At 37.3% G+C, this 24,376-nt stretch overlaps 1 protein-coding gene across 1 annotated transcript in view; it reads left to right on the top strand.

Moving 5' to 3' along the window:
* MAN1A1 (mannosidase alpha class 1A member 1) overlaps positions 1–23,835 on the top strand; it is a 166,279-nt gene extending 142,444 nt beyond the window's left edge. Inside the window, exons 9-13 of the mRNA XM_058735117.1 lie at positions 5,090–5,205; positions 10,076–10,295; positions 11,220–11,392; positions 20,553–20,668; positions 21,070–23,835. Coding sequence (XP_058591100.1) covers positions 5,090–5,205; positions 10,076–10,295; positions 11,220–11,392; positions 20,553–20,668; positions 21,070–21,196 — 752 coding nt within the window. The 3' untranslated portion in view covers positions 21,197–23,835. The remainder of the gene's footprint in view (positions 1–5,089; positions 5,206–10,075; positions 10,296–11,219; positions 11,393–20,552; positions 20,669–21,069) is intronic.
* The last annotated feature ends 541 nt before the right edge of the window (positions 23,836–24,376 follow it).

Raw genomic sequence — 24,376 nt, 5'->3', positions numbered from 1 at the left:
TCTTTGTGTATTTCCACCAGAATGACATACAGTAGTGGACTGAATATACAGCAGATATGAAAATCCAGCTGTCTTCTGGTATAGCAAAAATTTAAAAGATTTTCAAAAATGTAAATCAGTGTCAGTATTTTCACTGATTTTTTTCTTTTGTAAAATATAACATGTTTATGAAAAAAACTTTGTTAATATAATGGCTGTATTATTATTTTAAATGAATAAAATATTTTTAATTTAAATATTTTAAATCTAGTTTCCAATATGGTAGATATTTATAGATATTACATAAACAAGTTATTTGGAGTATTTCTTAATTTTTAAGAGTGTATGGGGTGCCTGGGTGGCTCAGTCGGTTAAGCGTCCGACTTCAGCTCAGGTCACGATCTCGCGGTCCGTGAGTTCCACCTCCGCGTCGGGCTCTGGGCTGATGGCTCAGAGCCTGGAGCCTGCTTCCGATTCTGTGTCTCCCTCTCTTTCTGCCCCTCCCCTGTTCATGCTCTGTCTCTCTCTGTCTCGAAAATAAATTTAAAAAAAAAAAAGTTAAAAAAAAAATTTAAAGAGTGTAAAAGGGTGCTGAGACTAAAAGTTTGAGGACCAGTAGAGTATTTGAAATAAAATAGAATTTGAGTTGCTTTCTGAGTACAAGGACCAGAGAAGATTCTCTAAAAGGACAGGTAGTTTTGGCATTTTCCTTCTCATGAATGATTTTAAAAATTGAAAAAAAAAAATTATCTTTGATTGACTCTTTTCTTCCTGTGATTTAGAAGCCACTGTGAAGAGGGACAAAAAGTATCAGTTGTACTGGAATATTCCAGCTTCACCTTCTGCGTTACCAGTATATTGTGTATTTGGCCATGTTTCCCGGTACAAAGGGCCCTTTATATTTGGATTGCTTATGGGCCAATTTCCTGATGGCAAACAAATAGGGTTGATGAGTCTCATGTCCGTTTCACCTCCTGCACCTCCATCCTGTGTTCCAGCCACAAGGGAGACCAATTTGTTTTTTTCATTCTTTAATCAAGGCCTGCTTGGGCATATCCAGGTCCTGGTTTGTGCTGTTTCCTCGGCCCTTTTACCTCTCTTCTGACTTTGCCAACATCCAGCTCAATTGCCCTTTCTTCTGGGGGACCTTCTTCTTCAAGACCCTGGTTGTAATTTGTTAGCACCCACTTGCCTTCTACTCACCCTCTTCTTCCCCTGCCCCAACACTTTGAGTGCTTTCCTACCATTGTCTTTTTCAAAATGATTTGTATACATCCCTGTTCCTAGGAACTCAGAACTTTTGAGGCCAGTGACTTTGCCTTAGTGATGTTTGTTAGCCCAGCACACTATATCTTGCACCTAGTAGGTGTTTGCTTACTTGAATTTTGTGAATCCTCATGCACTGTGTATCCAGTCTGTCTTTCTGTCTCTGCTTTTAATAATGGTTCTATTTATTCTCCTTTAACAGTTGTCCCTGCTCCTCAGTTGTGGCTGAGAGACAGCATCAGGTCCTGGTCACTGATAATATAAAGAGATCTTGTAACTGTTGAGGCCAGTTGGGACTCTGTGTCTATAGACGGAAAATTATCATTCTCTCTTGATTAATATACATATAGTGTCACTTGCATCATTGGGGGAATGCTTTGAGAAGTTCAGATTCAGATGAAGTGTACAAATTATTAAACATTAAAGATACTGAGTATTTAATCCTTTTTGTCTTGATTCTTTTGCTACTCGTTTTATCTCTTTAAGTATTATGAATCCTTTTATGGGACCTATTCCTCTCAGGAAGGAAAGAGTAAATTGCCTTCCATAGAGAAGAGCATAATATTTGAGTGACCGTAGTACACATTACGTTTAGAACATTTGGGAATAAAAATACCATATATGTTCTTTCTAGAAGTGGGCGGTCCCTTCCTGCTGATAAAATCAAGCATGTTCTGTCCCACACCCACTAAATATTTACGCAGAATTCTGTTGCCAACACAAACAGTCCTCCAGACTGGGGGAAACTTAGTGAGTGATATTCTAAGTTATCAAAAAAGCTTGCTCTTGTTTCTCCTCTATGTTCCTTTATTTTGATTCTTTCCAAATATGAAAAATCTATAGGCAGGAAATAAAAATATAGAAAATTATCTGGTGTTTACCAAAATTAATTAAAGCAAATATATTGTTATGTAACCCTTTTTCCTTTTTTAAAAATCATCAAATGCCCAAACTTGCTTCTTCCGTCCATTATAGAATCATAACCCGAGGGGGAAGAAAATGAAGCTGCTTCTGGCTGTTAGCTTTCAACTCTCAGTGCTTGAACTCTGAAGGGCATGTCTGGATCATGGCCATCATTTCCTATTACTTCATCTAGACCTTGTTATTTTGACAGTAACCAGACAGTGATTTGCTTTACCATGCATCACTTGCATTTGTCTCCTGCAATCATGTTTATAACAACAGGGCTTGTTATTGATGAGATAGTACTTAGTGTATTTAGTTTGTAAATGTCAGAGGTTTCTGTGGTAATTTATTTAGGAAATTGCAAAGGTCACTTCAAACACTGCTGTTTCAAGAATCAGCCTTACAATTGTAAAAACACTAATTTTACATCAAAATTAAAACTGTAAATCTGGACATTCTTACAATAATAAAAATCATATATTTCACTACTTACAAATATAGCCCTGATTGGGTATAGTCCTTACAAGAATTTTGCTTTGTTCATCAATTGTTTACTGAGTACCTGCTATATGCAAGCTACTTTCAGGGGCTGATAATGGACCAGGCAACATGGTGGATCTAGTCCCTGTCCTCCTGGATCATGATCTTGTAGAGAAGACAGAGAAGAAATTCCACCATCTTTTGAAATTGCCAAGTGTAGTAAACACGTGTTATCAAAAAGTGTATAGTGAGGGAACCCAGTGGGTGAGGGTCGGGGAAAGAAAGCATCTTTGAGGAAGCAACATTTGATCCTAGACATGAAATATGAGTAAGAGTTACTACTGAAAGGGAAAGGAGTCAGGGAACGCACATCAGGCCCAGAGAACAACGCCTTTAGAATTCCTGCAGTAGAGCCTGCTGGTTTCAAGGGAACAAAAGAAGAGCCATATGGCAAGAGGATAGAAAGCAATCAGAGCAGAATTGATGGTAATATGGGGAAGATGGAGACCACGCAGGGCCTCTCAGTCTCCGAAGACCCAGGATTTGAGTCTTTGCCATTGAAGGCTTCCAATTAGGGATGATCCAGTTCACATGTCAAAAGGGTTATTCTGGTATTAATGGGGGAATAGTTTGGAGTGGCACTACCATTAGAACTTGGTGTGATGATGGAAATGTTCTGTATCTTTCCTGTGCAGTACAGTAACCAAGGACCACATGTAGCTGTTGGGCACGAGTATGGCTGAGGAACTGAATTATTTTCTTTTCTTTTAATTAATTTAAATGTAAACAGCTGCATGCTATCAGAGTAAAACAGGCCAAATAATTGGTCACTGAAGCCTTGGAAGCAGGGGCTATTGGTAGCTTCATCCAGGATCATATTGGTGAGGACAGAGGAGTGGATGGATTCAGGAAATATATAAGAGGTGAAATTAGTAGAGTTCAGTAGCTCACTGGATATAGGGAAGAGAGAGAGAAGTGAAGAATGACTCTCTGATGTCTAACTTGCACAGTTGGGAGGATGATGGTGCCATGTTAGTGAGACAGGCACCAACGGCAGAAGGTAAGGTTGAGAAGGACAAGAGAATAAATTCAGTTTTAACCTGTTTAATCCTGTCCCCACATAAGCCTCCAAGTGGAGTTGTTAGGTAGGTGTTAGGAGAAAATTGTCTTGTTAGCTGTGTAAAAACGGGTTCACTTTTATATGACAAAGTCAACACAAAGGTCTTATTTTAAAAAATAGTTATGTTGGGGTGCCTGAGTGGCTCAGCCGATTAAGCATCCAACTTTGGCTCGGGTCATGATCTTATGGTTTGTGAGTTTAAGCCCTGCGCTGAGCTCTGTACTGACAGCTCGGAGCCTGGAGCCTGCTTCGGATTCTGCGTCTCCCTCTCTCTCTGCCCCTCCCCCACTCTCGTCTGTCTCTGTCTCTGTTTCTCTCTCTCTCTCTCTCTCTCTCTCTCTCACTCAGAAATAAACATTTAAAAATTTTTTAAAATAGTTATGTAAACTAGGTTTGAGTTATGAAACTTAAAATAAGGCTGTTTTATTAGTGCTCAAATTCTCTATGAATTCTAGAAATGATATTTCAAATAGATTATGTCTCTGTTTTTGTAGGTAGATATGCTTGAAAAATTAAAGTATTAATTCAAGCAGTAGGCAAAAGAATACATTCAGTGTCACAAGGTAGAGAGCAAGAAGTTCCAAGTGCGAGACCGTGCATGGGCTGTGGAGTCAGATGGCACTTACCAGTGATGCAATCTCATTTAGCCTCACTAAGCCTTAATTTTTTTCACTCTTAATGAGGATACTTACCCTATAAGTTACAAAATTGTGGTACTATATGTAGTAGATGTGGCATAATAACTGGCAGTAGGGGAGGATTGTAGGAATGGAGTGTTAGGAAGAACGTCTCCTGCCCTGTCTTCTTTGTTACTGGCCTCCCTCAAAGGATTTTGACCTTATAGGTTGAAAACACTAGAAACTTTATCTAATCATCATCATCATCACCATCATCATCATCAAAGAGTCTGGGGAGCTTCATTTTATCATATGCCAGTCCTTTTTAAGATTAGTTAATACTCATAGTATTTGACATACTTTAGTTATGTTAGTGAAAGCTAAAGCAATTAAAAATTTATTTGAATATATACCGTGAAATATTTTAATTTGGTAGTTTTAACTAGAAAAACAGATTTTAGGAATTGAGGTTGATTATGTATTTTTTATCTTCATGTTTACAAAACTACCCCGGTAATTATTTAGAGTATATCACATTAGTTAACAGCACATCTGCTCGGTTCAGAATATCTTTCTGAAAACAAGAGATTTGTTGGAATTGAAATGTAACATCGAGTTGCAGTTGACGTAGGCTTTTGCATCCTAGTTACTAATGTGATTTTGCTGCATTATCTGAGTTAAAGCCTGAATCACTCTAAAATTCATTTTCCTCTCTTTGCAGATCATGTATCAGTTGGAGGACTCGGAGACAGCTTTTATGAATATTTGCTAAAGGCGTGGTTAATGTCTGACAAGACAGATCTAGAAGCTAAGAAGATGTATTTTGATGCTGTTCAGGTAAGCCCAATATTTAAATCATCTTTGCCACTAAAATAACTTACAACTTGCATATTAATCAGCATTTAATGGGAAATGGAATACCACATGAGTGAATTACAAGGTATTTCCAGTTGGGCTGAGTTCAGTGTCTGCTAATATAACAATAGTAATCACACTTGGGTTTCATTCTAACGGGGCAGTTGAAAGTGTTTTATTTTGCATGAGTCACAAAATCATGAGGAGGAATAAATCCTAAATTGTATTCTGAAAATTGACAAAGTTAAAACTGCCCAAGGAGTGTCTGGGTGGCTAAGTCGGTTAAGTGTCCAATTCTTGATTTGGGCTCGGGTGCAGATCTCATGAGATCAAGTCCTGCATCAGGCTCCACGCTGGCAGTGCAGTCTGTTTGGGATTCTCTCTCTCTCTCTCTCTCTGTCTCTGTCTCTGTATCTCTCTCCATCTTTATCAAAATAAATAAATACACATTAAAAAAGAAAGAAAAAATAAAATTTCCCATGATTACAACATCCCTAATGGCTACTTCCATTTCAAATAAACTTATCTCCAGAGATAAATAGACAGCACTCTCAAATAACAATCCGAACTAATTAATAGTTTCCTGTGATCCTTGTAATGGAGGAGCAATGAGAGGGAACAAATATTTGTTGAAATGCCTACTGTGTGCTAAGCAGTATGTTAGGCAGATACTTTAAATGAAGGATTTGTTTGTTTCCTCACAGTAGTTTAGATATTATTTACCTGGTTTTACAGGTAAGAGAACTGAACCTTGGAAAAGGTTGATTGTGAAACCAAAAGTCAAACTAAAATTTGTGTCAACACATGTCTCTTTTTACCTCACCACTATGGATTTATTTGTGAAAAAGAATTTCCATAGTACATTTAAGTATGAGCAGTAAGTTAGTAAAGTAAGTCTGAAACTGCTCTGCAAAGTCTATAGGAGGTAGCCAGTGTAAGAGTGAACGAAGCCTCAAGCAAATGTAAGCTTCAGTCAAAACTGAAAATAAAATTTGAAAGTATAAAAAGCTTTAAAAGAAGAATATTGTTTTATATAAAATGCTTGAACTCATACCCAACTTTTCAGGAACAAAGTTTTTTAGCAGAACTCAGTACATTTGTGATCGATAAGTATTTTATGTGGTAACCCATTTTCTTAATATTATTATCAAGTCATCTCAAATAATGTTATAAACTTATGGCTAAATCCTCAGAAAAATGACTTTTTTATTGACTCCTCAGAAACTTTTTTATAATCAAGAATATTAATTCATAGGGGAGAAAAGTGGAAGTTTATAATTCCAATAATGTAGCCACTGTTCTAAAATTAGTCTCCCTGAGAAGGAGGTCTGGGTAATTTAGACATAGTCCAATTTATTCATTGAAATATAAATGCAACTTACTTTGCTCTGGTTGTCCAGATTCAATATTACTGTGGTTCCCTCCCAAGATCAATAAGAAACATCACTAAGTACAGCAGATATGATTCTTTACTGCCTGACATACAGGAACCAGAATGCCTTAGTACATTGGCTTTTGTTTAGCACACCTTTAATTAAGGCGCATGATGAACATAAAAAGCAAAGTAGGATATGGTTCACATGGCCTCTTCCAGGTTTGTTTCTCATCATTCCTATGAGGTTTCAGGTTTTAAGCTAGGGAATTCTTCTCCATACCGTATGGTTTCCAGTGTGTCATTTTTTTTTTCTTGTTATCCTGGCAGATATTTTAATTATTCTAATCTTAAAAAGGTCCCCTAAGATCTTGCAAGGTAACTTTAAAATTTTATTTGAAATATTTTCCCCGAGTTTTTAGACTATACCCACACAGTTTTTAATATATTGCATTTAGACAAACCATGGACAGGAAAATCCATTAAGAACAAATGAAGTAAAGTGTTTCCTGTTTCTCTTAATAGTAAAAACATTTCCAATTCATTGTATGTTCAACATAGAAAGCAAAGCTAGAACAATTACATTTCTGATTTTGAGAAGTAACCATGTCTCATATAGCAAAGTTTCTTTCTGCTAAACTGTAGTTTAAAAAAGCGTTATTATTAAGGAGAGAGTCCTTTACGTTATTGTTCTGGACAGTTGAGTTACTGCGGATATAGTTCTTCGAGTTTAGCCTCAAGTGGATTTTGGAAAGCACTGAATCCCAGCATGGTCTGTTTTCTTTGGTTGTTTTAATAACAAAATACTTTGTGCTTTCAGCTGGCTGTTAAGTTCTTCTCTAGAGACCACACTAAGAATGCACAGTGGTGGATGTTCATTCTTCCAGAGGTCCATTGGAATGAATGGTAGCTGGGCTGATGATGTGTTAGACATTTAAGTTTCTAAAGGTTTCATCACACTAATTCTTTTCAAATATGGAAGGCTGAAATCACAACATATGTAATATTCTTTTTTCCTAAGCAATTCTCTGTAGATTTGACACTTTTTTTTTTAGAGCCACTAAAGACTATTTTTTCCTCTTTTATATTTATTTACATTTTCCCACTGTCACACAAACATTGCTTCAAAAGTCTTGGAACTTCATTGTAGTTTATTTAAGAGGTAGCAGCTTGGTCAGAACCATGCCAAAAGAAAGAATATAGTACTTTTTTCGGGATCTGTAACAGGGTAATAATGTTTCACTAATCCATGATCCAAAGCTATAACTTTTGCCATGTAGAAAGAATAATTTCTTGGGTGATGAACAAATATCTGCTTTAAGACCTTTACTGTAATTTGTGCTATAAGAAGTGTAAATAGTTAAGATGTTCAGTTACATGAATAAGAATGAATGTTAATATAACTAGACCATCAATAAAACTAGCTAACCACAGTTAATGAGCACAGTAGTATGTTCATTTATTTCTTACCATCTTGGTTTCATGTATTTATTTCCAATAAAAATAGGAAAGGTTTTATCTGTCTGTATATTCACTTTCATTCATTCTTCTCAATCTCAAGTTTCATCTGTGTGTACTGTTCCCAAATGTGCTTCCTAAAAAACTCTCTTTTTTTTTTATAATAGTGTAACAGGTATAGACGTAGTCTTAGCTCTTTTTCTTCTATGAAGTAATTGAAAGGGGAAAAAAAACACAACATTTCCTGTTACAGTAGTTGGAAGTTAGTGATTTCAAACAGTTATATTTCATTTTTGCTTTTTAGAATATAAGGCTTATTTGAAAGGCTTATCTATTTGAAAAGAATATCAACAATCCTGCAGCAGAAATAAGAGATATTTTACAGATCATATTTGTAAACATCATTTCCCCCCAATTTACAGATCTTTATTCCTTTTTTTTAAGTTTTTATTTTAATTCCAGTTAACACACAGTGTTATATTTGTTTCAGGTGTACATTATAATAATTCAACACTTCCATATATCACCTTGTGCTCTTCACAATAAGTGCCCTCCATCCCCATCACCTATTTCACCCATCTCCCCCCTCTGGTAACCATCCCTCCCCTCTGGTAACCATCAGTTTGTTCTCTATAATTAAGACTTTGTTTCGTGATTTGTCTATTTTTCCCTGTATTTATTTTGTTTCTTAAATTCCACATATGAGCAATATCATCTGGTATTTGTCTTTCCCTGACTGACTTATTTTGCTTAGCATTATACTCTCTAGCTCCATCCATGTCATTGCAAATGGCAAGATTTCATTTGTTTTTGTGGCTAAATAATATTTTATTATTGCCACATCTTCTTTATCCATTCACCAATCGATGGACACTTGGGCTGCTTCCATATCTTGGCTATTGTAAATAATGCTTCTATAAACATAGGGGTGCGTGTATCCCTTTGAATCAGTGTTCTTGTATTCTCTGGATAAATACCTAGTAGTGTGATTGCTGGATCGTATGGTAGTTCCATTATTACCTGAGAATCCTCATACTGTTTTCCATTGCGGCTGCCCCAGTTTGCATTCCCACCAACAGTGTGTGAGTGTTCCTTTTTCTCCACATCCTCACCAACACCTGTTGTTTCTTGTGTTGTTGATCTTAGCCATTCTGACAGGTGTGAGGTGGTATCTCATCATGGTTTTCATTGGCATTTACTTGATGGTAAGTGATGATGAGCATTTTTTCATGTGTCTTTTTTTTTCCATTGTACACGAATGTGCTTTTTAATAGAATTATTAGGGAGGAATTTAATTCAAATGTTATCACAATGGAGATGTGAATGAGGATGATAAATGAACTTTATCAAGTGCTAGGGACAGTACTGACTGCTTCATAAACTAAATGTTGCTGAATTTTCTCAGTAAATACTACTTATTCTCCTTTTATGGATAAGGATACTGAGATTTGGGGATACAGTAAGCAAATTCCTCTCCAAATTCACAGATAGTAAATGTCAGAGCTGGAATTTTGAGGCCAAGCAAACTGATTCAAGAACAGCACATCTTTCCCACTCAGTTTTGCCACTCTCTGAGCCTAAGAGAGCAAAAGGAAGGGTAATACCACCAGCCTGATTTTATATACAGATACGCTCTGTTCTTCATCCACAGTAGGGCCTGTGCTTTGTGCTATTTCTTCATTGCGAAAATGGAAATTCATTAAGCATTACATCTACACCAGTGGCCTATCATTGAGAAGCAGACCATTTTTGTTGTATGAAGACTACAAGTGTTTGATCATGGACTCAGGCAAAACCAACTGGACTGGCCCAACAGTGATAATTCTAACGAACCAAACTACTAAGGCATATACTAGAAGAAGATACAGAAAGCAATAGCATAAAATTTCAGGTTGAATCAGATTTATAACAAACTCAAACCGTGAGTGAGGTTATGGTCTTTTTCTCTCTTAGTCTTGAGAGTGTTTTTAGTATAAATTTGAGAGGAGATTTAAAAATGTTGAAAATAATTATTACTTTCAGGCAATTGAGACTCACTTGATCCGCAAGTCTAGTAGGGGACTGACTTACATCGCGGAGTGGAAAGGGGGCCTCCTGGAACACAAGATGGGCCACCTGACCTGCTTTGCTGGAGGCATGTTTGCACTCGGGGCGGACGATGCTCCCGCAGGCCTGACCCAACACTACCTTCAACTCGGGGCTGAAATTGCCCGGACATGTTATGAATCTTACAATCGCACATGTGAGTACATGTTACTCTTCATTTTCTATTCCCACATGCTTTTATTTCATTCCTAAGGAACATTGACTTTGCTGCCATCAAAAGAATATCCACTGTGCCTCATGAAATAGGAAGCTCATGATTAATATTTTAAAGGAATTTATATTTTTTACTTTAGGAAGTACTGCTTTCTACATAAAAATATCTACTCTTAGTTTACTAAGGAACAAAATTTGAGGCCGTAAAGGGTTAAGCCAGTCTATTTATTGACCCTGCTTTAGGCAAATTACATTGGGTAAGACTCTCTATCCCAAGTGCAAAAGAAATTTAGTATTTTATAAACCATTATTAATCTTCTCAGTGTCTCTATGAAATAGAGTCTGGGTCCCTTCTTATGAAATAGGAGTTTGAAGCACAAAGATTAACATAATTTATGACATAATGACGTAGAATTAGTTTTCCAGCTAACTAATAAGGGGTGTTGTAGTGCCTTGTATTTACCTGGGGGGCACTCAGTAAATGATGGTTAAATGAAAGAAAATAAAAGATCATTGCCATTTTCTAAAAAGGACTCTTAGATGACTATATTCTCAAAGTTGAGACATTATTATTTTGAATATTATTTATTATGTGATGTTTATAACCATTTCTATTTTTCTTTTTTTTAAATATAATTTATTGTCAAATTGGTTTCCATACAACACCTAGTGCTCATCCCAATAAGTGCCCTCCCTCCTGCCCATCACCCACTTTCCCCTCTCCCCCACCCCCACCTACCCTTAATTTGTTCTCAGTCCTTAAGAGTCTCTTATGGTATAACCATTTCTTAAAATGATTGTTTTGGCATATCTCTTGAATGTTGTAAAGTACTTTCTAGTTTCATTTAAGTTATAGAACTAAGCAGTGTCCAAGGCAATAACCCTTGTCACCGTGCATACTCTTTAGTTATGAAGCTGGGACCAGAAGCTTTCAGATTCGATGGTGGTGTTGAAGCCATTGCTACAAGGCAAAATGAAAAATACTACATCCTGCGGCCAGAGGTTGTTGAGACTTACATGTACATGTGGCGACTGACTCATGATCCAAAGTACAGGAAATGGGCCTGGGAAGCAGTAGAGGTGATATTTTAATCTGCTGACATTTCTTGTTCATAAATGTCTCAGGAAAAATGTTCAATGATTTCTATCAATCTAGTATATCAACTTTCCTACGGTTTTGAAAGCTTTAATCAGACTTTTTCCCAACTTAGGAATGAGTGTTGTCAGTTGTCATCCTATATCCCTGGCTTTGCTTCATGTGACAATGATATTAATATACGAATTGTGAGATTGAAGGAAGTATGTCGAAAGGCATATTATGAAATTAAGTTCCCACAGCCATAGAAATGATGATCATTTAATTCCACAAGGACTTGTTGACAACTTGGGGAAAATCACCCCTGCCTGTTGTCTGTTTAAGAAGCCGCTCTGTGGTTTGTTGTTGTTGTTGTTGTTGTTGTTAGTCTTTAGGCATTGAAATGAAAATATATGCTTGTACTTAGAGTTCCAACCTAAATAAAGAGGTAAATTGAGGCAAACTCAAAATTATATTAAAAAAAAAAAAAAAGTTGATTCCAGAAGAGCAGAGGAATTGCAATTCAGGACACACAGAATGTAGCAAGCTACAGGTGAGTCAGTTGAGGGTTTGAAGTAGGCTGTATTTATGGACAGGGAATGTAAAGAAGAAAGAATTCAGTTAGAGTCTATTCAAGTAAAAAACAAATGGAGACCAGCTTTGAAAATTCCCTGAGCAGACAAAACCAGTCTAGTCCTACAAATATAGCTCAATGGAGCTCTTCTGTGAGACCAGCCAGGCCTGTGTCATTTCATGTTCATTCCTCTGAAAACCATAAGTAAAACTTCCCAAAGTTGATATAAGGCACCCCCTGACCAACTCCCTGCCATTCCAATATTATCAGTTTTCTATAAATCCAGCATATGTAGGAAATCAGTCTCTCCGTCCTCAAGTTTTGTTTTCCCGAGGGCACATGCGTAAGATTTTCCATTTTCTACCTTCCAGTTCCATTTTAGATTGAAATTCTTTCACAGAATAAATTAACTACTTAGATCTAACTTTTAGAAAGAACCTATAGAACTACTTTGTGCAATAGTATTCATTCACTGATCTCAGGCTTACATAAACTTTCCATCTGTCCAATACACTGTTTTAATTGTCTTTGTCACCCCTTGGGTCTCTCCTGCCGAATATGGCATATCATCTTCCTAAACTAATCTGGTGAACACTGTGTGCTGGTGCCCACGGACGTTGCCTCCAGAACATGTATCAAATGCTGTCTAATTTTAAGAGCTGTTATTCTGGAAGGAGTTGTGATGGGGCACCCAGGCAATAAGAGCAAGCCAAAGCTTGAATTATACTCACTTACTCTTTAACACTCTGTTACAAAGTTAGCTGTCTTTAAAACTGACCATTAGAAACAACTTCTGTAAGGGCACCTGGGTGGCTCAGTCGGGTAAGTGCCTAACTCTTGATTTTGACTCAGGTCATGACCTCACAGTTTATGAGATCAAGCCCCCTGTTGGGCTCTGTGCTGACAGCAGGGTGCCTGCTTGGGATTCTCTCTCTCTGTCTCTGCCTCTCTCCCATTCTCTTTCTCTATATATAACAAACAAACAAACAAACAGACTTTAAAAAAATAAAAGAACTTCTCTCAGGAAATCTAAAATGAATATATTGCCTTTGTGAAAATCATTAACTAATATCTTAGGAAGCCATTGATGAATATTGCTTTTTACCCACTCTGTGTAGAATATGTCTTATCACTGGTCATTAATCATTTTAAGTAATAATGATTCTTTAGGTCCCTTTTTTTCTTTTTTTTTTTTTTCTTGCAGTTTTCTCGTTATGTTTAGCCAGTAGTAGTTCCAGTTTCTTTAAATGTGTGTTGTTTTCCCTCTGAAAAACTGTATAAAAATGGAGGTTCATGTAAACTTTGGTGATAGGAAATGATTTTGGTTTTCAACACTCCAGCAAAATAATTAAGGCTAAGAGTCACCTTATGAATATCAGTTTAAATGGATATATCTCATTAAATGTAAAACACCCTAATTGATAAGGGTATTTGATAACAGTGTGATTTTATGTACCACTAAGAGAATACAACACTACCAATTAAATTATGACATGCCAATTTTAGAGATGGCAAAGTGTGAAAAGCATATGGCCAGGGACTGATATAAAAACAGAGATAAGTAAACCAATATTGTCATGTGGTCGAAGAGCTTTGGTTTGCTTGGTTCTTCAGGGGCGTATGTGTGTTTGTGGGGTAATAAATTGGTTTCAGATGTTAGGATTTTTGTCTGTTGTCAAACTTTAGCATAGCGTATGATGTAAGATTGTTTCCCTGTGCCAGGACTCCTGGGTGGTTCAGTTGGTTAAGTGTCCAGCTTCGGCTCAGGTCATGATCTCACGGTTGGTGGGTTCAAGCCTCGCGCTGGGCTCTGTGCTGACAGCTCAGAGCCTGGAGCCTGCTTGGGATTCTGTGTCTCCTCTCTCTGCCCCTCCCCAACTTGCACGCGCGCGTGTGCTCTCTCTCTCTCTCAAAAGTAAACATTAAAAAAATGTTTTTAATAAAAAAAATAAAGATCATTTCCCTGTGCCACAAAACAGGTGTACCCCCAACCCCACCCTTGTCTTTTGCCACTAGTGCTTCTGCTAGAACTTGAGGTGTAGTGGGGACAGAGGAGTGTTGGGACACTTGCCTTTTGTAAAGCACAAATCGTAGACTTAGATGGTGTGGCGGTACTTTTTTCCCTTGTGTCACACCCCCCAGCCCTCCTTTGTTTCAGCTGCAGCTGCGGTGCGCAGTATTGCTGTGGGCTCCCTGGTGTTTCTCAGCTGCTCTGACTCTGGGCTTCCTCCCAGGCTGTGGTCTGGGAAGCAGGAGAGTTAAAGTCTCCAGGGACAACCCTGAAGCAGTGAGGCTTCAGAGTTGATGGACAACTATGTCAGTCTTCCCTCTTTGAAGAATAACTCTGAGATTCCTTCTGCGTGGTTCCTCAGATGGTTTCCAGTGGGACGGAGCCCTTGCGGCCCACAGCTGTAACCCAGTCAACATATTTCCCTGGCTATTCTCCCTTGCTCCATTCACTTTTCCCATTCATCACCTAAAAACTTCTTGCATCCAACCCTGTCTCATGCTCTGTTTTTAGGGGAAGCCAAACTAAAACATAGGAGTATACCTTCAAACTAACCTAGTCTATCTAGCTTTCCACTCAAAGAAAGGACTTGTCTTCGTCTTTGCCAAATGGATATTCCTCATCAATCCAAGGACTTTGTAGCAAAAGGAATATGGTACTAATAAAGTAATTCATTCCAATTTTTTAATGTCTGAAAGTGTTAGAAAGTTACTTTTTGAAAGCAGAATTTACAGTGTTTTGTGTTCTGGGGGTCCTGAGGAAAACTCCCTTCTCTCTTCTACATTTTAGCTCCTCATTTATCTGAAGACAGCATGTTCTGCCACCTGTTCCTTCCCCACCCAACACTTCCCTCCATTTGCGTCCTCATGACATGTGCGGTCTCTCAGGGCTGAGCTGTGCAAATCAATAACCTCTCTTCTGAGTATCATTTCCCACAGCCTATGGTCCAACTTGTTCTTTTAGTAGATTGTAAAATTCCTGGCTTACACTGAAATTGTGGTCAAATGGTGTTAGCTACTACATAGCCACTGTTGTGACGGCTCTTTTGTTCCATATCTGTTTTCACCCATACTTGCTATTTGTAAAGTATTTGTCAGCCCTGCTGTCTTCTAATGAAATTCTCCCTTTCCAGCCTTCTTTCATTGATACACTCAGTAAACCTGCTTTCCATGTCTTAACCAAATTCCTGAATGGTAATGCCAAACACAATAATAATGTCGAACAAGATATGAGATTATATAATCCAGCATACAGCACTAGAAACTTCTCCGTAAATTACCAACAATCCATTAATCACAGATATTCATGCATTTGTGAATCTATGTAGCAGAAATAACATTTACCTGATAGTTCTTTTGCTTTTTCTCAATAATGTCATGAAAACTTTATTAAATTCCTCCCAATTAAGTAGGTATAATATTCTGATAAAGGTCTACTACAAATTATACATATACATTCACATATATGTTGGTAAATATAGATTTGACAACATCTATAATTATAGGTATGTATAAATTATATGAGGTCTCCTCTGGTCCACCATAGCAGATAAGCCTTATATAGGGATTTTGTATTTCTTCTTTTTACGCACATTTTTTTCTGGTCTCCTAAATCTGACCTTTTCCATATTGTCTTCTCAGTCCCTTCTTGTCCCTTCTCAGGCTAGAACCCTGTTTCCAGAATCTTTGATATGTCTGTTTTGCTAGGTTCCAAACTCAACCATTCAGGTTTATTATTAGCATTGTTGCCTGGGATCCACTCTAGGAAATCTCCACGGATCAGCTGTTTATCTAAGCTGTTTAACCTAAAGATAAGAGAATGCTTTTCTTTATCTTTCTGACTTAGGATTTTAACTCATGCTGCTCCCTATTCTCTTACCTTTCTTCCCCCTAAAAAGGTATAGTCACTGGTGTCTGGGTTGTCCTTCATCCTTTGTGTAGACTTCCAGTAACTGTAAACATTTTCCTATTTTCTATTCTCTGCTATTAGCACATCCCAGCCACATATGGTCACTAATAATGTAAGCATTTACATAAAATCGAGGTGACCCCTATGCCTAGAGTCTGAGAGTCCCAAGAACAGATTGTAGTAAAATGATGTTCTAATCAGACTGTGCAGCATAAATACGTGACTGCTTCCACTGTTGAGTTACTGTGAAACCAGGACCTGTTATGGGTGCCCAGGAGGCTCCATATTCCTAAAGTTTCAAAGTTTAGACTTGACAGGAAGGTTTTTCATTTTTTGAAAGTTAAAAAAAAAAAAAAAGCCTGTGGCAGTTCCCTTTTTTTTCCTCTTTAATTTGCCAAAAGCCTCTGAAAGGTCCCTGTCACTATGGTAAGCGTGTCTTCATCTTGTTTTATTCTCATGACAGCCCCATGTTGAGCAAAGGGACATTGCCTAGGTCCAGAAACATCTGAGGTCACAGGGAGTCTAGGGCTGGGATTTGGCCCCCTCTTCTAAGATTTTAGAATGTGTTCTGGACCACTATGGCTCACCACATTAGGACAGAGAGAGAAGAAGAATGGGGGTGAACTGAAAAGAAGAAAAAAGATTGGGCATTGTCTACCCCACAGAACAACTCTTTTCCTATAATGAAAGAGGGAACTTAACAGAAATTTCCATGGGAGAGAGGAGTGGCAGTTGATCATGCCTGGTCCTCTCATTAGCTTATCACCAAAGAACTTCAAGGGGGGAAAAAAGTTTCATTGTTAAAATCTTTTTTAGGAAATGTCTGGAAGTATGGTTTAATTATGTTCCATAACAAGCTTGTCCATTTCTTCCAAATCCTGTGTTTTTTTTTTCTTTTTTACAAATAATCTCTGGTCTACTCCAGTGTATCTGGTATTTGACTTTTTAATCAAAAAGAACTTCTGTCAAAAAAGGAAGGAAGGAAAAAAATATTAGGACCTGAAAGTTCCTTTCCGCAGGCTTTCCCTGCTTGGTTTGTTTGTCTGCAACAGAGAATATAATCAAAGCATTTTTTTAAGTTGATCTTATTTTCCCAGTGGCTTTTAAAAAGTACCAAATCATGAGGTATTTTCTTTATTCATGTAGCCTGCAAATTGTGTTAGGTTGTTACCTAAATTTTCATTTCCACACTGCCCAACCCATCTCCTTTCCAAATACTCGTTATAGTCAGAGAACTTCAGAAATGTAGCATCATTTCTCTCTAGACAGTTAAGAAATGGACTCATCCTATTTTCTTCCATCCCAGAGCAAAACAAAAACAACAACAACAAAAAAAAAAAAAAACACTTTTTTTAGAAGTAGATATCAGCCACATTTTTTCACTGCTTTGCATTTTCTTCTTTTATATCTGTTACCAATGTCACTAATTAGTACTCCGCCATCAGTTTTTATAAAATAAGATGTTCTGAGTGTACTAGCAGCTGTTTTTGGTCCAGTATATGTTCTAAGTTTTTGGGTTTATAATCCCAATTGACATTAACAGTCTCTCTAGATCAGGGGTCAGCAAACTTTTTCTATAAGAGCCAGAGAAAATTAGGCATAGGGACCAAGTACAACTAAAAGCGTACCTCATTTTATTGTGCATTGCTTTATTGTGCTGTGTGGATATTGTGTTTTTGTTTTTGTTTTTGTTTTTTTACAAATTGAAGGTTTGTGGCTACCTGTGTCAACCAAGTCTAATTGGTACCATTTTTCCAACAATATTTGCTGCTTGCTTTATGTCTCTGTGTCACATTTTGTAATTCTCACAATATTTACAACTTTTTCACTGTTATATTTATTATGGTGAATGTGTAATCAGTGATCTTTGATGTTATTGTTGTAACTGGTTTGGCTGCTACAAACTGCGCCCTTATAAGACAGAACTTTATCGATAAATGTTATGTGTTCTGATTGCTCCACCAACTAGCCATCCCCCAACTCTCTCCCCCTCCTTGGGCCTCCCTCTTTCCTGAGATATGACAATACTGGAATTAGGCCAATTAATAGCCCTATAAAGGCCTCTAAGTGTTCAGATGAAAGGAAGAGTCCCATATCGTACAACTTAAATCAAAAGCTAGAAATGATTAGGTTTAATGAGGAAGGCTTCTCGTGCCAAACAGCCACATTGTGAGTGCAAAGGAAAAGTTCTTGAAGGAAATTAAAAGTGCTACTTCAGTGAACACATGGATGATAAGACAGTGCAATGCTAATAGGGAGAAAGTTTAGTGGTCTGGATAGAAGATCAAACCAGCCACAACATTCCCTTAAGCCAAAGCCTAATCCAGAGCAAGGTCCTAACTCTCCTCAATTATGTGAAGGCTGAGAGAGGTGAGGAATCTGCAGAAGAAGAGATGGGAGCTGGCAGAGGTTGGTTCATGAGGTTTAAGGAAAGAAGCTATCTCCATAACATCAAAGGACAAGGTGAGGCAGCGGGTGCTGATGTAGAAACTGCAGCAAGTTCTCCAGCAGATCCAGCCCAGATCATTAATGAAGGTGACTACACTACACAACAGATTTTTTTTTTCAACGTTTTTTTTTTTGTTTTGTTTTTTTATTTATTTTTTTGGGACAGAGAGAGACAGAGCATGAACGGGGGAGGGGCAGAGAGAGAGGGAGACACAGAATCGGAAACAGGCTCCAGGCTCCGAGCCATCAGCCCAGAGCCTGACGCGGGGCTCGAACTCACGGACCGCGAGATCGTGACCTGGCTGAAGTCGGACGCTTAACCGACTGCGCCATCCAGGCGCCCCAACAGATTTTTAATGTAGATGAAACAGCCTTCTATTGAAAGAAGATGCCCACTAAGACTTTCATAGCTGGAGAGGAGAAGAAGCCTGGCTTCAAAACTTCAAAGGACAGGCTGACTCTTTTGTTAGGGGCTAATGCAACTGGTAACTTGAAATTGAAGCCAGTGCTCACTTATCATTTCAAAAATCCTAGGGCCCTTAAGAATTAGGCTAAATCTACTCTGCCGCTCTAAAATGGAACAACAAAGCCTGGATAATAGCTCATCTGTTTACAGAATGGTTTACTGAATATTTTAAGCCCATTGTTGAGACCTACTGCTCAGAAAAAAAAAGATTCCTATCAAAATATTACTGCTTATTGACCGTGTACCTGGTAGCCCAAGAGCTATAAGGAAGACAATGAGATTAATGTTTTCATGCCTGCTAACACAGCATCCATTCTGCGGGTCGTGGATCAAGGAACATTTTGACTTTAAGCATTTAAGAAATACATTTCATAACTCTATAGCTGCCATTGACAGTGATTCCTCTGGATCTGGGAAAACTAAATTGAAAACCTTCTGGGAAAGATTCACCATTCTAGATGCCATTAAGAACATTTGTCATTTGGGGCGCCTGGGTGGCTCAGTCGGTTAAGCGTCCGACTTCAGCCAGGTCACGATCTCACGGTCCGTGAGTTCGAGCCCCGCGTCAGGCTCTGGGCTGATGGCTCAGAGCCTGGAGCCTGTCTCGGATTCTGTGTCTCCCTCTCTCTCTGCCCCTCCCCCGTTCATGCTCTGTCTCTCTCTGTCTCAAAAATAAATAAACGTTAAAAAAAAAAAAATTAAAAAAAAAAAAAGAACATTTGTCATTTATGGAAGAGGTCAAAATATCAACATTAATAGGAATTTGAAAGAAGTTGGTTCCAGCCCTCATGGATGACTTTGAAGAGTTCAAGACTTCAGTGGAAGAACTAACTGCACTTGTGATAGAAATATCAAGAGAACTGGAATTGAAAGTGGAGCCTGAAGATGTGACCAAATTGCCAAATTTCATGATAAAACTTGAACAGATGAGGAGTTGCTCTTTATGGATGTGCAAAGAAAGTAGTTTCTTGAGATAGAATCTACTCCTGGTGAAGATTGTTGAAATGACCACAAAGGATTTAGAATATGACATAAACGTGTTTGATAGAGCAGTGGCAGGAGACTGACTCCAATTTTGAAAGAAGTTCCGCTATGGGTAAAATGCTGTCAAACAGCATTGCGTGCTGCAGAGAAATCATTTGCGAAAGAAGCTGTCAAGTGATGCGGCAGTCTTCATTGTTGTCTTACTTTAAGCATTTGCCACGGCCACCCCAGCCTTCACCAACCACCAGCCTGATCAGTCAACAGCCATCCAGATGAAGGCAAGACCCTCCACCAGCAAAAACAGTACAACCCACTGAACACTCAGATGATGTTTAGCATTTTTTAGCAACAGAGTATTTTTTTAATTAAGGTGCATATGCTGTTTTTAGACATAATGCTACTGCACACTTAATAGATTTTGTGTAAACATAACTTTTATATGCACTGGGAAATGAAGAAATTCACTTGATTCACTTAATCGCAATATTCACTTATTGTAGTGGTCGGGAACCAAACTCACAAAAATCACTAAAAATTGTCTCAAAATTAAATGTAGAAGTGTTCCAAATTAGGTGAGATGTATTGTCCATGTGCCCTTTAACTTTTCATACTTTATATGCATTTACATTTTGTGGCCTTTTAAATTGTCACCTGAAACTCTTCCAATGCATCATCCAACTTGAATCCTTATTTTATTGAATTTGGCAATTTCACAATAAAAATTGGTGGCAATTTATTGAAATGTGACCATCTTTTTCCCTCTTCCTTGTAATGTAGGCCCTGGAAAATCACTGCAGAGTGAATGGAGGCTATTCAGGCCTAAGAGATGTTTACCTCAGACATGAGAGTTATGACGATGTGCAACAGAGTTTCTTCCTGGCAGAGACACTAAAGTAAGTAAAATGTGTTCTAAACGTATGTGGCAGAGGTACCTGGTCAGATCTTCTTTGGCGATGTCTTCATCGTGGACACATTCAAATAATATCAAGTACGACCGCTTCCGAATGCCATCCTTACATGCCTGGCAATAATTGCAGGCGTGTCTCCAGTCGTCACCTAAGTTTGTTGACTTGGAATTGCTTTGTGGGTTTTCACACACTACTACCCAAACACAAAGCAGCTTCTCTGTTCCACATTAGTGACGGCATTGCCTCAGGGTTTTGCAGTGCTTGACTGTTGTCCGTGATTCTCCGTGAGATGAATGGAGACATTGATGTGGTTTTTGCTGTGTGTTTCTGCTTTCCCTGCCTGACACAGTCTCTCGGGTCTCATATGCTCACGTTTCTCCCTCCAGGTATTTGTACTTAATATTTTCTGATGACGATCTACTTCCACTGGAACACTGGATCTTCAATACCGAGGCACATCTTCTCCCTGTACTCTCTACGAATAAAAAGGAAGTTGAAGTCAATGAAAAATAAAAAGACATTTCATATTTTACTCTGCTCCATTCCCTTCACTGCATACCTTAATGATTCCTTTTCTGGTATTCAGGCACATGATGAATTTTTATCAGTAGGTCTGTGATTATTCTAAGTTCTGAAATTGTTTTGCAGTCTTTTAGGTTTATTATCAGAAGCATAGATGGACCTAAATTCCTTATCCTATCCTTTATTATTCAGTCAGTGGATCATAGGTTTTTTACATTTTTTTAAGTAATCTGGAGTTCATGAAGGTGTATCATTTTTATTAAACTGAATAGAATGGTATACCAGTGACCTCTTAATTATAATTTTGATTTGACTGCAAAACTTTTTCCTCCTCTATGAGGAGATGATGTCTGCTTTAAGCTGTAATGTTTTGCCATGTTGCAAAAAGCCATAATAATAAATTAAATATTAAAAAAGCTTTTTCCTTTTCAATTTTATGTTAATCTGGTTTGTCTATCCACCAGAGACAGATCTTATAACTGTGACAGACAGCTTCTTTATGCGGGTCTATCATTATTTGATAGAATGTCTTCTAAAATACTTCACTCACATTGTAATTCAAATTAGAATGTCATCCCAAAAGGATCATCTCATGTTGACCTCATTTCATTGGAACCATGGTATATTTTTGTTAGTTAATTATATTAGTGTTTCCTAATTTGTGAATTAGTTCTCAAATTTTACTTTAAATGTCCTGTGTCATTTCTGGATCATGCCCTGGTTAATTTCTCCCATTCCCTACCACACAATGGGTTGATCGTTCAGGTTTTGCAGAGCTCTGTTATTACAGAATTATATTTTTTTAAAGGAAACAATATAACTTTTAGTGCATTAGTTTTTGCTTTTAACTGAGTATATGAAGAAATTGAGTCTCTCTAAAAAAGGGTATTTCGCATGGTTTTTAGTTTGTATTTCATCTTTAAGGTTTTTTTTTCTTGTTATCAAAAAAAAAAAAGCATTATATTTGGCTCAGATTTTTCAGATTTGAAAAAGACCCTTTCTCGAATGTAGTAAGTTATTTCATTTCAGTTTACGAAAGCAGAATTTAACTCTGAAAGAAGCTCTGCTAATGTATCTATCTATTCTTTTGAATAGATATTCAGTTGAAGAAAATCTAATAAACTTTTAGGCCAAATAAGAATATAGTACATTTTGTGTGGTCAAATTCAACATAGAGATCCCAGCTTGAAAGCAATATATAGGAATGGACATTCCTAATTCCCCACAGTCCTAGAGCAGATCAAAATAATGATATGATTCTTCTTTAAGAACAAGCATTATTTTGAGATATGAGTGGCTTTCCCAAGAATAAATTTGGTGGCACCCCATGTCATATTTCCCATGAAAGGGCTAATAATGATGATGCATTTACTGAGGAACAGAGACTCTGAGCACCTGCATTTTCAACCTGGAGGGGTCAGATAGGTCAGTGCAACCTCATGAATTAGGCTGAACCATATGAAATTGCTGCACTTGTAGTTTAAAAACTATCCTATATCAGCAATTTCGTATGGTTCAACATACTGTTTTTTAATTATTTTATTGGCTCTCAGTAGACTCCATTGTTTTAGCTGTTTCAGCTTTTGAAAGTGTTTCAAGATTTCCTTTGTCTGAAAGGACCACCTGTGTGACCTGCTCTTTTTTCAGTACTGTACATTGGTTTATGTCAAAGAATAAATTAATAAAGTTAGTAAATGAAAAAGATCCTTTAGTACATCATTATTGCCATGTTAATGAGTTCCTGTGACCCAGAATAATTCCTTCCACTCATATCTTCAGCTCACCTTATGAAATGAATAGATAGTTGAGAGTCCTTTCTTCCCAGGACTTCAAAGCAAAGTGTGAAAGATTATTGCAAAAATTGGGCCATATGTATTTAGATGATAATTCTCACGTGAATGTCCTAGGACTAGCAACTTAAATTAATTTCTTTTCTTTGATTTTCAGTTTGATTTGTAAGAGCACAAAGGTGATCTGCATTTCTGCAGCAGAGAGGATATTAAAATCAGGTCATGGGTACACACTGCACTATAATGTACCTTTTGTATCCTGATATAAATAGGCAAGATGATTGTACTACCTTTTGCTCTGCCAATGGCAAGAACAAAGTTTTTCAATTCCAAAACTTGGATTTTTTAACGTAAGTGCCCAAAACACCAAAAATGTAAACAAGACGAGAGATGATTATTATGGTGATGTAATTTAAAGTTGTACTTTGTGTTAGTTATTTTAAACAACTTAAGTCCTTAGGTAGACACTCTCATTTTCAGCAAAACTGTGCAGTTAAGTTTACATATGTATTCACATCCTGAAAGGTGAATAATTAAAATAGCACTTAATTTTGTGTTTCTGCATATGTTTTTGGTATACTGTGCACAATTAATATTACACATATAAGTTGTATGGAAATTTACAGAACTCGAAGATGTTTGTCATGACTCCTTCATATGTAGTAGTACCCATTCTTTTCATTGATTGTTTTTAATTTGTACATAAATCTATTCTGCCATATCCAACTTTATATAAATCTCTAATGTTATGGGAAACATAATAGATTGACACATAATTTTTAAAAACTATATTTGTAAAATTTCTCTATTGTGAATAAAGCCTTTTAATATATCTCCTCATTTGTTGTTTTTCTCCTTTTAAGTAAGCTTTTGTATATGTCGGGGTGAGTGCGTACAATTGCAAGTTGAAATAATAGTCATTATTATTAATCCTGATAGTGATTCCATACCACACCCAGAGAATCTAGACAAGGAAACATTTCTCATTACAAACTGAAAATTGCAAAAAATTTTGCATATACATTTTTGATTAATCAAATATCATATTAAGACTCCAAAATATGTTCAACACCGGGCATATAGAGTAGAGATGGGGAGTTAGTGGAAGAAATAGCATGAAGTACGATCCTTGTTCTTAAGTTTGCAATCCAGTTGAGGAAATGAGATTCACCCCACCACCAAAACAAAACAAAACAGCATTTAGGCGCCAGTTAAATTCTGTAGAAGTTGGGGGAGGAGGGGAGAAGGAGGTCACTAGGGTTTGAGCAAAGAAGCTTAGTAGAAAAGGGAGAACTTCAGTTACAGGAAAGCCTCCAATATTTATGAAAAAGCCTAGGTTTTTCAAGTTCATGTTGGATTTTTTAGAATGTCTCATCAGACA

Source organism: Neofelis nebulosa, chromosome 6, assembly GCF_028018385.1.
Source record: "Neofelis nebulosa isolate mNeoNeb1 chromosome 6, mNeoNeb1.pri, whole genome shotgun sequence".
In the NCBI taxonomy this organism is placed as follows: Eukaryota; Metazoa; Chordata; class Mammalia; order Carnivora; family Felidae; genus Neofelis; species Neofelis nebulosa.
This window is presented reverse-complemented; position numbering and strand designations above follow the sequence as displayed.